The 13,560-nt window shown below is 33.2% G+C and overlaps 1 protein-coding gene across 1 annotated transcript in view; it reads right to left on the reverse strand.

Annotated features, from left to right (window-relative positions):
• Positions 1 to 1,820: 1,820 nt before the first annotated feature.
• Positions 1,821 to 13,560, reverse strand: part of LOC110097912 (serine carboxypeptidase-like 51) — a 15,697-nt gene continuing 3,957 nt past the window's right edge. Inside the window, exons 2-14 of the mRNA XM_020824562.2 lie at positions 12,163 to 12,184; positions 7,259 to 7,318; positions 7,070 to 7,164; positions 6,006 to 6,113; positions 4,884 to 5,124; positions 4,614 to 4,657; positions 4,470 to 4,537; positions 3,968 to 4,264; positions 3,811 to 3,880; positions 3,672 to 3,722; positions 2,651 to 2,703; positions 2,440 to 2,572; positions 1,821 to 2,321 (exon numbers count right to left, since the gene is read on the reverse strand). Of these exons, the coding sequence (XP_020680221.2) occupies positions 2,244 to 2,321; positions 2,440 to 2,572; positions 2,651 to 2,703; positions 3,672 to 3,722; positions 3,811 to 3,880; positions 3,968 to 4,264; positions 4,470 to 4,537; positions 4,614 to 4,657; positions 4,884 to 5,124; positions 6,006 to 6,113; positions 7,070 to 7,164; positions 7,259 to 7,318; positions 12,163 to 12,184 (1,320 nt within the window). The 3' untranslated portion in view covers positions 1,821 to 2,243. The remainder of the gene's footprint in view (positions 2,322 to 2,439; positions 2,573 to 2,650; positions 2,704 to 3,671; positions 3,723 to 3,810; positions 3,881 to 3,967; positions 4,265 to 4,469; positions 4,538 to 4,613; positions 4,658 to 4,883; positions 5,125 to 6,005; positions 6,114 to 7,069; positions 7,165 to 7,258; positions 7,319 to 12,162; positions 12,185 to 13,560) is intronic.

Here is a 13,560-nt window from a genome sequence, read left to right on the forward strand (position 1 = left end):
ACCAGCAAAATGAAAACCAATAGAGCACAGCAAACCCGAAGAAAGAACAGGGAAAAATCTACATAACCGAAAAATTAACGTCTACGCCGGCCTCTACCACGAAACCTACCCCTAGAGGCAACATTTACAACAGGTCTAGCCCGAATCAGAGTGAAATCGTTACCAGGGTCAGAACCCCCACAAAAATCCGGAGAAGCCAAACCACCTTATGAAAATTCTGATTCATAATCCGACGAGCCATGCAAACAGTCAACATGATTCCTAATATCCAGACCAGCAATATCACCCAAGCGATTAGCCAAATGATGCGTTCCAACAACAGTAACCGGGACGTCAACAATGGTATTAGAGCTCACCAAATTCCCATTCGCAATCTCCACCTGAACACACTCAACATTATTGTTCACATTCACAGCAGGATTACAAGAATCCTCAATCTCAGGCAAAACACCTCCAGCCTCAGCACGGGGAACAATACGCCCAGATTCGACCACCTCCCATAGGCAAGTGGTCAGCCGGTTCCTCAATTACAGCCACAACAGGGCATTTGTCCACAGCCTTACTACAAATACCACTAGCATCATTAAATAGAGTTCCCGAATCAAGCCCACCCTCAGCAACAACATTATCAACATCCTCCAACTCATTTAAACAAACCAGCGGCAATGGGGAGCCAATAGGACCAGATTCGAGCACACCCACAGGGTCAGACGGATCAACAACAACATTAACCACAGTTAATTCATCAACAACGGGCGGAATAACATCCCGAGCTGCCGTAGCAACTCCCCCCCCCCCCCCAAAAAAAACCCCCCCCCCCCCCCCAAAGAAGAAGAAGGAACAACTTCCAAAACAGGACGGCAATTTCCCGAAGAGTGCCCGATACATTTGCAAATAGAACAAAAATTAGGAAAATCGTCTAAAATCTTGGACATAACCTAAGGTATCAGAACCTAGCCAAACTTGTTTAGGATAGGATTTAGTGATATCAAGCTCAACTAAAACACGCGCATTTGAAGGACGAGAACCCACAGACGTAGCATTGTCAATTTTTAACGGTTTACCAAAAATCTCAGCCAGCCCAAATAGAATTCGTGGGGAGAAAAAATGAGGACGAAGACGAGGAAACGAAATCCATATCGGGATAATCGGCGACTCAACACCGATATCCAAACTAGGTGACCATTTCGTTAATTTCATGAAGCAATTGAAAACAAGGTAGGAACGATGGCAGAAAACCCTGCAATAATCGAGATTGTTGGATAACTTGATAAGAATGTGAGAAAAGTCTAGCACAGTCACAGAAACTTCACCATTGAACTTTAAATTGAAAAAAAAATTGCTGATAGAATCAAGAGAGGGTCTCTTAGAAGGGAAAAAACCGACTAAAGAAAATTGAAAAGGGGTAGCAAGTTCAGTTATTTCCTGATCGGAAATCCAAAGTGACGGTAAACCACGAATCGTAGACTTCCGCAGATCCGGAAAAACCGGCTTAGATCCAGCAAGCGCCTCACGAAAAGAACGAGAATGTGAAATCCTACCAAAAAAACCAGGGTCCTTAAGTTTTGATGGAGCCATGCCGGAAACGCCGACGAAACAGTGAAAAACCACCAAAAAAACTCACCAAAACAAAAAGTAGAGAGCTGGGAATAACAAACTTCCCTGAGACCAGTAGATCGCCGGCGAGAAGACCCCCAAGGGGCGGGGACACCCCGGAAACAAAACGCCCTTGCTAACCCTAGCAGAGCGGCGCAGCGTGACTCTGATATATATATATATATGAAATTGTTTGGATATTATAGATTTCTCTTATAAAAAATTCTAGCATTCAATATGTATTGCTACTATACTTAGGCTTTAGCAGACATAGTTGTGAAAAACTCTTTATCATAGAAATTTCGTTGAATCCGTTTGGGACAGCTGTAATTTTTTATGAACTTGGTTGCAAAGTTATTATGGAGAAAATAATTTTCTTAAAAGCTGTTGTAGAAAGCAACTTCCTAAGGAAAAAAAATCTTGAAAGCAGTGAAAAAGTAATGGTCAGTTAAATATTTTTTTGCTGCGATCTGAAAAACAAAACAATGAGAAGGTTATCCCAAAGAAAATCTTAGACTGCAACTTTTACATTTGCTTGGAGGTGATTTTTGTAATAAAAGTACACATATAATGCAACAATTGTAGTTAAAAAACAGTAATAAATATGCTTCTTCATAATCTAACTTGTACAAGGCTTTAACAATCTTTTAAGATGAAGCCTTTGCTGGTGACTGGGTAATTTCACCTATCATCTTTAATGCTACACATGGTTGCTCCACTGGAACCTGCAATCCAAAAAATACATATTTTTTCACTAAAAGAAATAATTTATTATTATAAAATTTAGAAAAATTAGTATATATGTAATTAATTATTGATAATTAGAAGAATAAATAAACTTACAAAATGGCCTGCACCTAATATCCAATAGAAATGGAAGTTCTTATAAGACTTCTTGAAAGCAGCTGTAAGACCATCATTTCCACAATACAAAGGGCTTCGCTCAGCATTATTGAATTTTTGTAGATCTTCCCATCTGAGAGATATAAAATCAGTAGGAAGCCATTTTTATTTATTTGTTGCTTTAATATGTTAATTACAATTTAATCCTAACTTGAGCTTCTGGACCCAAGCCTCCACACCCTTTGTTGCACAAATCAAATCAACCTACAAAAATATAAACTGGAACTATTAAATAAATTCCAAAAATGGCTATTTGAATATGAAAAATTCAAAAATATACACATTAAAATAAAAATAGAGTAAATGTAGCATTCAAGTTAAATTAATTAATGATATTGTGATGACTAGGGGTGTAAGTGAGTCGAGCAGATTTTTGAACTAGCTCAAGCTCAACTCATAAATGGCTAGAGGTGTTAATATTTTGACATGACCTGAAAATCAGACCCGAAAATTTTGAGTTAGGGTCAAACCTGATTCGAAAGGGGTCGGGTTCAGTAAATCGACCCATTTAAAAAATTAGGTCGGTTCGGGTTGACCCAGTAACCTGAAATTGACCTAATTTTGACCCGTTTTCGACCCGGAAACCCGAGATTGACCTAATTTTGACCCAAAAATCGGAGTTTGACTCATTTTTTTACAGTCGAAAACTAGCATTTTTTGGTCGGTCTCGGGTCATTCGGGTAGTGTCAGGTTGACCCAGACCCAAAGCGAGTCGGGTTCGGGTTCGAAATACCAACCCATTTGTAAAAACAGGTTGGATTCGAGTTGACCCGAATAGTGTCGGGTCAGTTCTGGGTTCGACCCAAATCCGACCCATGACCCAAAATTGACACCCCTATAAATGGCTCATGAGCTGAGTTTGATGAGTTAATGAGTCAATCTTGAGTCAACATCAACTCGACTCATTAGCTTGCTTCTCATTCATTTTATAATTTTGTTATAATAATTATCTGAATCGTAATTATTTTCTCTCTTTTTATTATAAACATGCATGCTTGTAAGTCGGCTCGAACTAGTCGAATTATGTTGGAGCTCAAGCCTGAACTTGATTAATTAATCGAGATCAGGCTCAAACGAGAGGAGACTCGAACTCAACTCGACTCATTTACACCCCTAGTAATTGATGACCTAAGGCAATCTTCTCAAATAATAAAAACAAATTATATTAAAACCTGTCCATTGTATATAGTGACATCAACTCCCATGGACAATAGCTCATCAACCTATAAAAAATTTATATATCATCAAAACCTCTTTTAAGCTAATATAAACTAAATAAACAAGCAATATGTAAATAAAAAAATTTTATACCTCATTGATCCTTGGTTTCATGAAGTCATTTTGCAAAGAACTGAAGACATAGCCAGATTCTTCTTCCCAACTGCAACAAACAAACTATGTAAGTGAGCAGTGCAGATCATGGAAAATTTTCTATATAAAATATGAAAATTGGATTAGTAAAACCCACATGACATTCTTGGGAATTATCTTTAGCTTATCCCTAACAGCTCCATTCATAAGATCCTCAATACTTCCAGCAGCAGAAGGCTTAGAACTGATGAGATTCATTGAATACTTCTCTATGGTTTTTCTTACTGAAGTTTCAGTAGTTGAAGCAACGATTGCTTCAGAATCATCTAATAAGAAGTTATAGAAGTTTACATTATTGCTGTTCTCGCTAATCACGCTTTCCAGTTCTCTCCAAGTTCCAGTAGCATCAGAGTATTGCCCATTTGCAATTTGCTCCTGGATTTTCTTTGCAAGGCTGTATTTGTAGCATAGTATTATTAAATAATGTTGATATAAATCATAGAATTAAAATTATAATGTAAAGTTAATGGTGATTAAGGTTTCGTTTGGGATGTCTTTTTTACTGCTTTATAAAGCTGCTTTTCAACACAAAATCCTGTTAAAAACAGAGGAAAAACAGTTGTCTAAAGTTGTTCCAAACGAAGTCTAAATTTGTTTACTTGTTAGACTGTGCTTCTCCGTTAATATCAAGCCTGGAGACATCTCTCAGTAAAGGTCCCCATGATAACTGCATAATTACATCAAACAAATGAAACAAGCATCCATATAAAGTTAAGAATCATAAAGGCAACAGTCAAACATACCACAAAATCTTCAGGAGAAATCCAGCTATCTCCTAAAGCAATTCCTAATCAAAACAAAAAATCAAAAGATAATTAAGGAGTTGAAGTATAAGGCTTCGTTTGGGGCGGTTTTTTTCTTGCTTTTCAAAACAGCTTTTTTGTACAAAAATTTCTTGAATTTGAAATTGTTGTACTAGAAAACCGTTTTAAAAAGCAGCACAAAAGCTGTCTCAAACGAAGCCTAAATGACAAAAATAAACATGAAAGGAGAAGGAAACTAAGAAGAATCACCAGAAAAGTTGAGCTTTAATTCTCCAGCTTTGATAGCTTTGGAAACAGATAAGGCGAGAGTAACAGCAAATTTTCCTCCATAAGACTCTGCTACTGCATACAAAGGGCTTTTCTGAAGCATCTGATTGTTATTATAGAGGTTTTTCAGAAGAGCTGTTAAGTCTGTGGCTGCTTCCTCATCAGTAGTGACATAAGAGTTGGAATCCTCCACATAACTATATCCAGTTCCTACTGGATTATCCTGCAAAAACCATTTGATGGAAAGGCATTAAGTACCATAAAAAAGAATCATTATTAATGGACAACCATTTCATATTTCTAAGTTCAAAATTTTAATATAATGAAAAAAACTATATAAGATTGATAAATATTCATGAAATATGATTGATATTAAATTATATTTATGTATTTATATTTAGTATGATGAAATTTTTAATGTAATATATAATATTAAGTGATTTACTTCAAATATAGAGTTGGTGACTATCTCCCTTGGTTGTCTTTGATTTCACCAATGAGCAGCATCATATTTAGATTTTATTTGGGATAATTTTTTTAATTATTTAAAGAAGTTATTTAGTACAAAAAATGTTTAAACTAGAAAAATTGTACTAGAAAGCTGCTTCAGAAAATAGTAAGGAAACTGTCCCAAACAAAACCTTAGTCTCTAATATTAATTATTATGTGCGGATGCTGAACGCCATCCGGAGGCCAACCAGAATGCGCCACGTCACTCCTGTGGTCTGTACCGCGGCTCGGTACCGTTGATGTTGCACATTCTTGTTGGTTTCCTGACAACATTTTACGTCTGGTCTCCGCACAGAATAATTTCTCCTAATATAGATGTCTTAGATACCAATTTCAGTAGACATAATTATGATGAATCTCTTCATATTACTATTTGTTTTCGGCCTTATGTTCGTCGTATATCTTAAAAATCTCTGTGCTAATGATCTTTAAGGGCCCACATAATAAACCTTTAGGATAAATTTAAAGAATTTTAAAACTTAAGCCTATTATTATTGGAAAACTATTATGTATTTATAAATTAACATATTTTTCAAAGAGAAAATTAGAACACTCACATTTCCTTAAAAAAGCAGAGAAAAGAACAAATCTTACCACAAACAGAAGATTGGCTTTCTGCAACCATGTGGAGTTTCTAGGGTTGAGATTGGTGTCCAACGGTCCAATCTCTTTGAAGTTTCCGAGACCAACACCTGAAGCTCCCTTCACAGCAACAGATAAACATATTTAGTTGCCAAAATCGATGGAGAGATTATTACATGCGGAGTTCAAATCGGAGAATTATCCGTTTTTTGTGAGTGTGCGTAATAAAAACGCAATAGAATAGAAGCACAGTTATTGTTCACCACTATGTTTTTATTGCGCTTTTGTTGCGCACACTCACAGAAACCGAACGTAGCTTAAGTCCAGACTTCGCACGTAATAATCTCTCAAAAATGAGAGAGGAAAAAAAAATTAGAAAAAATATTTCAAGATATCTTGACATCCAGTGCTTGATTAGGACGAGCTTCAATACTCTTAAATTTGCTTTGAGATTAGTGTAGCATATGATATTCTAAATTACACTAACCTCTGTACAAATTCAAGAGTTTTGAAGTTCGTCATGTTGTGAGGTAGAATTTAAATGAGAATATCCTAACAATTTTTTTTTTTCCAAAAATTATATCACAATAGAATTTAAATGAGAATTTTACTCTTAACCTGGAGAAATTATTCTGTAATGTCACCGAACGGTCCATACACAAATCAGAACATGTCACATCACCAGGTAACGAGCGGTACATAGTAGCAGTACACAACAAAAAAATGACGTGGCGCGCTCTCATTTGCTTCTGGACGCCGTTCGGTGATCACACAAAATAATTTTTCCTTAATATGACACAATGGAGTTCTTGCACTAGACCTCACATAGTGGAATAAAAGTTCGATGATGATTTTGTTGTTGTAAAATAAAATTTTGGTTCAGAATAGGCCTCAGAATCGTTAAACTCGACTTTGACATAAATGTTTTACATACAAAAATCAATTAAAATCTATATCGTACTCATCTAAACATAAATCTAACAACTTTAAGATCCATCATAATAAAAAATATAGCCAGCCAAAACTTTTCAAAAAATAATAATAATAATAATAATTTTATGGTTGAAAAAACTCACAGGTCCTCCTTGCAACCATAGCACTGTTGGCCATGGAGTAGAGCCATTCTCAACTCTATTAGGACTCAGATACAGCCACCAGAACATATGTGCTTCTTCATAATAAAACAAAATCAATAAAAAAAGCTTCATTAAAAACTAATTAATCTTTCATAAATCTAATTAATTATGCATTAAAGAGCTAATTACTTGGTCTAACTTCAACATATCCCCACTGTTCAGAGCCATCTTTGGTGCCTCCAGAGTTAAGTAAGGACCTCAGAGATCTTCCATGGAGGAAAGGAAAACAGAAGAGGAGGAAGACAAAGCAAAGATCAAATTTTCCCATTGCAAGCTCAAATCGCTATGGCTTAGTAATGGAAGATAGGAGTCCTCTTATAACAAACCCATCAGATGGGAGAGCCAAAAATGGACGTAGCAAATACTCTCAAAGATTTCCCAACGTCCAAAAGGGGAAAATAGTTAATTAAATGGGATGAATTTTTGTATAACTAAAGAGTTTTTTTTATAAATTTTTAGTTACAAAATAATTAAAAAATGGTGATAGAAAAAAAAAATGCAAAAAAATATTTGGAGTTTTTTTTTTAAACGAAAAGGATATAAGCTTGCTGAAGATTTGTAGATAAAATATAATTCTAAATGAAATTCACTACTAAAAATATAGGGTTTTCGTAACATTCATTAGCAGCAAATTAATTAAGGCTGTTATAGGCCGTATACCGCAACAGTCTTAAAGCGCATCTTTCTTTGTGTTAGTAAGTCAGAATCAGCCGTTTACAACGATAACAAATATGTAGGTGTTTTAATCGCTGTCGTAGAATAAAAAAATTGTTGTGAAAGCCTCTTTTAATAGTAGTGAAAAGTCCAGACAAAATTATCTAAATAATTTATATTTGATAAGTAATTTATATTTTAAATTATGATTCTTAAATTTTATCTAATTCTTAGTATTCAAAAAACTAAAACATTTAATATAAAGAAAAGCTAATAATAATTGAAATTAATTTTAAAATTAAAATCATAATATGATATAATAAGAAAAAAAATTTATCCCGACATCTCGATCAAAAATTTAGGCAGGATAGGATTTAAATATCTTAGATATGCTTTAAAATTAGTGCAAATTTATTTATTTATTTCTTTTATTAATTTACAGACTTGGACCTGGCAAAGAAATAATGGGCAGGCAAAAATACAAAGAAAGTTATCTAATTACGTACGAAAGAACAAATAAAAGGTCTAACAATATATAACTGATCAGAAATGGCGTCTTAAATATGCTTAATAAAATCATAATCCGTAGATTATAAATGATTTCCATTCTGTTAATCCATGTTTTAAATACGTTTAGCAATCTAAGTATTTAGATAATAGTGGAATTCTATTTTTAATAGATATCTATTATGGAGAGCTTATTCTAATGGTTCAAAGTTCTATTCTTTATATTATTATATTCAAATTACTATTAATAATGTTTTATAAATAGCCAATTTGATTCGGATTGTGATGATATAATATTTAATATATTGTTAATTAATGGATTAGGCTTCAGTTAAGAAAGATTGGGAGATCATAAGATTGGCAAAGGAAGTTTTTAAATCCTTCTTGCCTCCATTTTCTTTTTCTTCACTTCTTTTTTACGTTAGAGGTATTCCATTGTATTGAATAGGTAATATTCACTATCAATCTCCAATATTTTTTTTTTCTTTTTCTTCTTTTTTTCTTCTTACGTCTGAGAAATTTCACTATCTTGAATAAGCAGTATCCTCTATTAAGTTTCAGTGATTTTTTTATTTCTTATATTCTTCTTCTTATAATAGAGGCTTCATTGTCTTGGATAGACAATATCTCGTATCAAGTAGGGTTGTCAATTTCGGGTTACGGGTCGGGTTCGGGTCGAACCCAAAACTGACCCGACACTATTCGGGTCAACCCAAACCCGACCCGTTTTTGAAAACGAGTCAATTTTCCTGAACTGAACCCGACCCGCTGGGTCAACCCGACATGACCCGTTTCCAACAAAAAATTGCTAGTTTTCGGGTAAAAAATGGGTCTATCTCCTCTTTTTCTGGTCAAAATAGGGTTGCTTGGTCAACCCGACACGACCCGTTTCAAGTTCGGGTTGACCCTAACCCGAATTTTCGGGTCGGATTCGAGTCGGGTTTTCGGGTCGTGTCAAATATTGACACCCCTAATATCAAGTGTGATTTGATTAAAAGGGCATTCCCTTTCTAAGAAATTGTACCAATTATCTTTGGAAATTCCAAAGAAATCAAAACTTATTTTTTTTTATCTAAATATTATCATTTTTTAATGCCAAAGTATTTTTCATTTTGTGATCGATATGGTGATTGATTGATTATTGGTATCAGTAAAAAAATGAATCATTTTAGTGACTGATTATTTATCGAACAAAATTGGTCAAGTAATTTTGTATAGCAATTGATTTGTGATTGCATCGATTACAATCACAACATGATTGGCAAATTTAAACTGCTCATCGTCCGATCAAAACCTCCAAATTTTTTTATTTTTTCAATCCAACGATGACATATTGTGACTTAATTTCCTTCTCTTATACCTCATTCTTGCAAGGATGTTAGGGGCTTCGAACGTGAGCCACCGAGAGGAATTTCTTTGCGTCTATCGATGAGCTGCACATGCGAGCTCAACTTAGAACTAATCCTGCTGTTTTTGTATGACAACATAAGATATCTTTCGCAATTAATATCTACTATATTATATTAACATATTTTTTAGTTACAATGTTAGTACAATAAACTCTTCATCTATTACAATAATTAGTTTACCACCCAACTAATTCCTCCTCAGTCCACACAAGCAACTTTCACATGAGATTTACATGCAAAATTTTTAATAAATAGCAGGCAAAGTCAGTGGTAGGAACTTTTATTTAGTTCGGTGTAAGGATGTAGATGAGCGTTCGGTTTTAGGCAAAAACGCGCCTATACCGAGGTGTACCGAGTTTTTTCAATAAAATCGAACACTCTACATTCGGTCGGAGGATATAATAATTGTTCTGTCGCCTCCAATATCAGCTCTGAGTCGCAGCAGCAGCAACAACAACATCAACAACAACAATAACAACAACAACAACAAACCTTTATCTTGTTATATGGGGTCTGCTACTTGAATCAGTTTTCTCCAATGTATCCTATCAAGAATTAAATTCTCATTTAGGGCTTAGTTTGGGACATTCTTTTTATTGTTTCTTAAATTGACTTTCTAGTACAAAAATTAAAAATTTTATACTAGAAACCCTCTTTTAGAAACAGTAAAAAAACCGTCCCAAACGAACCATAAATCTAATAAAATGGGTCATTTCTAATATTTTTTTTAACCAATTGTTTAAAAAAATTTATCTAAATTGTTCTTAACATAAGCCAGATCTTTTTTTTTAGGATAGTTACGGGATTCAAGCCTGAATGAGATACGAATAATTTCTTTCGTCGACCACCCGATCTCACATAAGCCAGATCTAATACATCTATTGCGAAATAGCAGCTCTGAGCATCACAGTAAATAAACTTGAGAGAGGATCATCCTTCATTCCTTCTGTTAGGTAGCTACCTCTTGGCTTATACCTGCAAGAAATAATTGAGAGAATGAATAGCCGCCAGCTACTAGCACGACAAAAGTTTGAGCGTGCATAATAATTAGTGCAATAAATTTTATTATCAACTTTTATATTTTACTTAGTTTGATGGACCATAGCCTCTGAATCAGCAATAATTGATGGTCCAGATTTAGCCGAATAAAGACCAGCATTAGTCAACCAATAAGCAAGCACATAGTACACACCACCATGAATTCTTATTATTATCATCATCTTCATCATCATTAATCCTATTCGCACTACTTGGAATATATTTTATAAATATTTAGTTAGGCGGCATATAATATTTTAAATAATTTTTAACTAATTTTGATATTTTTTTATATTAATGCTAGGGTGTAAATGAGTCAAGCCGACTTCAGCCCGACTAAATAACAAGCTCGTGAGTCGAGCTTATCGAATATCAAGCTTGAGCTCAAGTTTAAACAATGGAAGACTCTGCTTGATTAATTGTTGAGCGGCTCGGATGCAAGTGGGGGGCTCGGATGCGAAACTCTGAAGGTGGAATGATAGAAAGGCAGGGGGCAGGCTTGAAGCATTGAACGCGGAAGGCTGAAGGCGGAATGACGGGGGATGAACCATAAGCAGAACCGCGTGCTGCGTGCAAACTGTGGAAGCACATGCAAACTGTGTGCGAACGACGGAATAATGAAGCACGTGTGAACAGCATAAGGGGCGAAATTTGCTTGTGAATCGCAGAATTGAGCTGCTCGACGAGCCGACAAGTAGCTCTGCAAGCTCGTTTTGACTAGCGAGTTTAGCTTGAGCTTGACTTTTAAGCTCAACTCGATATCTAGCTTGAGAATTGGCTTGCGAGTCAAGCACGAGTTATGTCTGACTTGAGCTCGACTCAACTCGACTCTTTTGCACCCCTATTTAATGCTACCGCTTGTATATAGCCATATATACATGAGTACAAGTGTGATTTATCTCGAATAGGCCTAAGCTCCTCATTTCTTGAATTAATTCATAAAATTAATTTTCAACTTGATTTTTTTTATTTTTATTATTTATTAAATATTCTTATTTTTGTTATATCAAGTTGGTAATCTCTATTTTTTTTTATTGTTAATCAGCAAAAACAATACAATATAATTGGTTAGATTATGATTATCTATCTAAATATTTTTTAAAAATCTACATGATATTTTCCTATTTAATAATTATTACAATACTTCTTTTTCACAACTTTGATAAAATCTTAAATTTAATTTTATGATTAATAAAAATTAATAAAATATTATGCATATTTAAAATTTTGGTCAATGTACATTTAAAACAAATTTATTACTTACAATGCCCATAAATATATAGAAAATATTTATATTGTTTTCCATGCTTTTCTCTTTATTTTCATCCGTATAAAGTTCTTTCCAATCAAACAAAATAAATAAATAAATTAAGCAGTACAGATATAAATTTTTTGACTATTGCGACATCAATAATGAACATCCATTTCTTCTAAGGTGCTTCGTTTCCTTGTTAAGGCATTGGTCATAATCATAGTATCAATAATTTCAAATATGATATAAACCATTTATATTAACCTAAAATATCTCATAATTCAAGGCTACGTTTGAAATAACTTTTGATTTTTATTTTTTTTAACTATTTTAAAAAAATTTGTGAATGGGCTAAGCCCTCAATTTATATAAAAAATAATAATAATGTTGTGTTAGAAAGCTGCTTTGGAAAGTTTTGTTTGGGATAGTCTTCTAACTGTTTTCTGAAGTAGATTTTTAGCATAAAAATATCTTAAAAGCAGTGAAGAAGCAGTAGTCAAAAGCTAATCCAAACAAAATGTTGGGCTTCGTTTGTGACAATTTTTTTTATAATGTTTAAAACAACTTTCAAGATATGTTTGTACTAAACAACTATTTTGAAAGTTGCTTCAAACGAAATCTTAATCTTAATAAATATCTCACATAAATTTTATATACATCAAAACATAAAATGTTTCAAGACTAAGGTTTCATTTGAGATAGTTTTTTTACTGCTTTTTATAGCAGCTTTTGAGTTCAAATTTTTTAATTTTTTACAAAAAAATTACTTTAAGAAGCAGTAAGAAAGCTGTCTCAAATAAAGTCTAACGCCTAGTTTGTTTCAGCGTTTTTTTTTTCCTTTCTGTTTAGAAATGACAAAATTATTTTTTGGATGAGACGCCTCTATAGAAATTTTTTTAGAGAACTTCATTTTTTATTGTTATGAGAAGTTTTTTTTATATTTGCTTCCCCGTTCGAAAACTTCATTCTCTTGACTATTGTTTCTAAAACTATCTTTTACAAAAGGAGAGGAAGAACCAAAAGAAGCCTAAGACTTTGTTGGGATGGCTTTTTTATTATTTTATAAATCTTCTTTTTAATAAAAAAAATTTCTTAAAAATAAAAAAATATATATTACTACCAAAATAAATGTAGAATCACGGCAGAAAATAGAAGTTGTTTTAAAATTACTCTTAAATATAGCTTTTAACAACGATTAAGATCACTCCTAATTTAAAAAATTAAATAATTTAACAATGATTAAAGCCATCATGAAAATTTAAATAGTAATTAATTTTAAAAAAATAATAGTTTTCTATTCTTAATCCCATTTTCATTTATATCTAATAAGTAGTACTAAATTTTATAATATTTTTAAAGGAGAATTACATATAAATATATAATTTCAATTTTAATATATTTATTTTTATTTATATTTAAAACCCTTATTTTTTCTAAATAATTTTAATCTCAACATTATTTTATAAAATTTGAATTAAAGAAACTATTTTATTTAAATGTAATTAAATTAAATCCCACAGGTCCCCCACACTTTCGGCCCTTTTATTCGTATTAAGCACCGTTTTGCGTCC

This window comes from Dendrobium catenatum, unplaced genomic scaffold, assembly GCF_001605985.2.
Source record: "Dendrobium catenatum unplaced genomic scaffold, ASM160598v2 fragScaff_scaffold_1720, whole genome shotgun sequence".
Lineage (NCBI taxonomy): Eukaryota > Viridiplantae > Streptophyta > Magnoliopsida > Asparagales > Orchidaceae > Dendrobium > Dendrobium catenatum.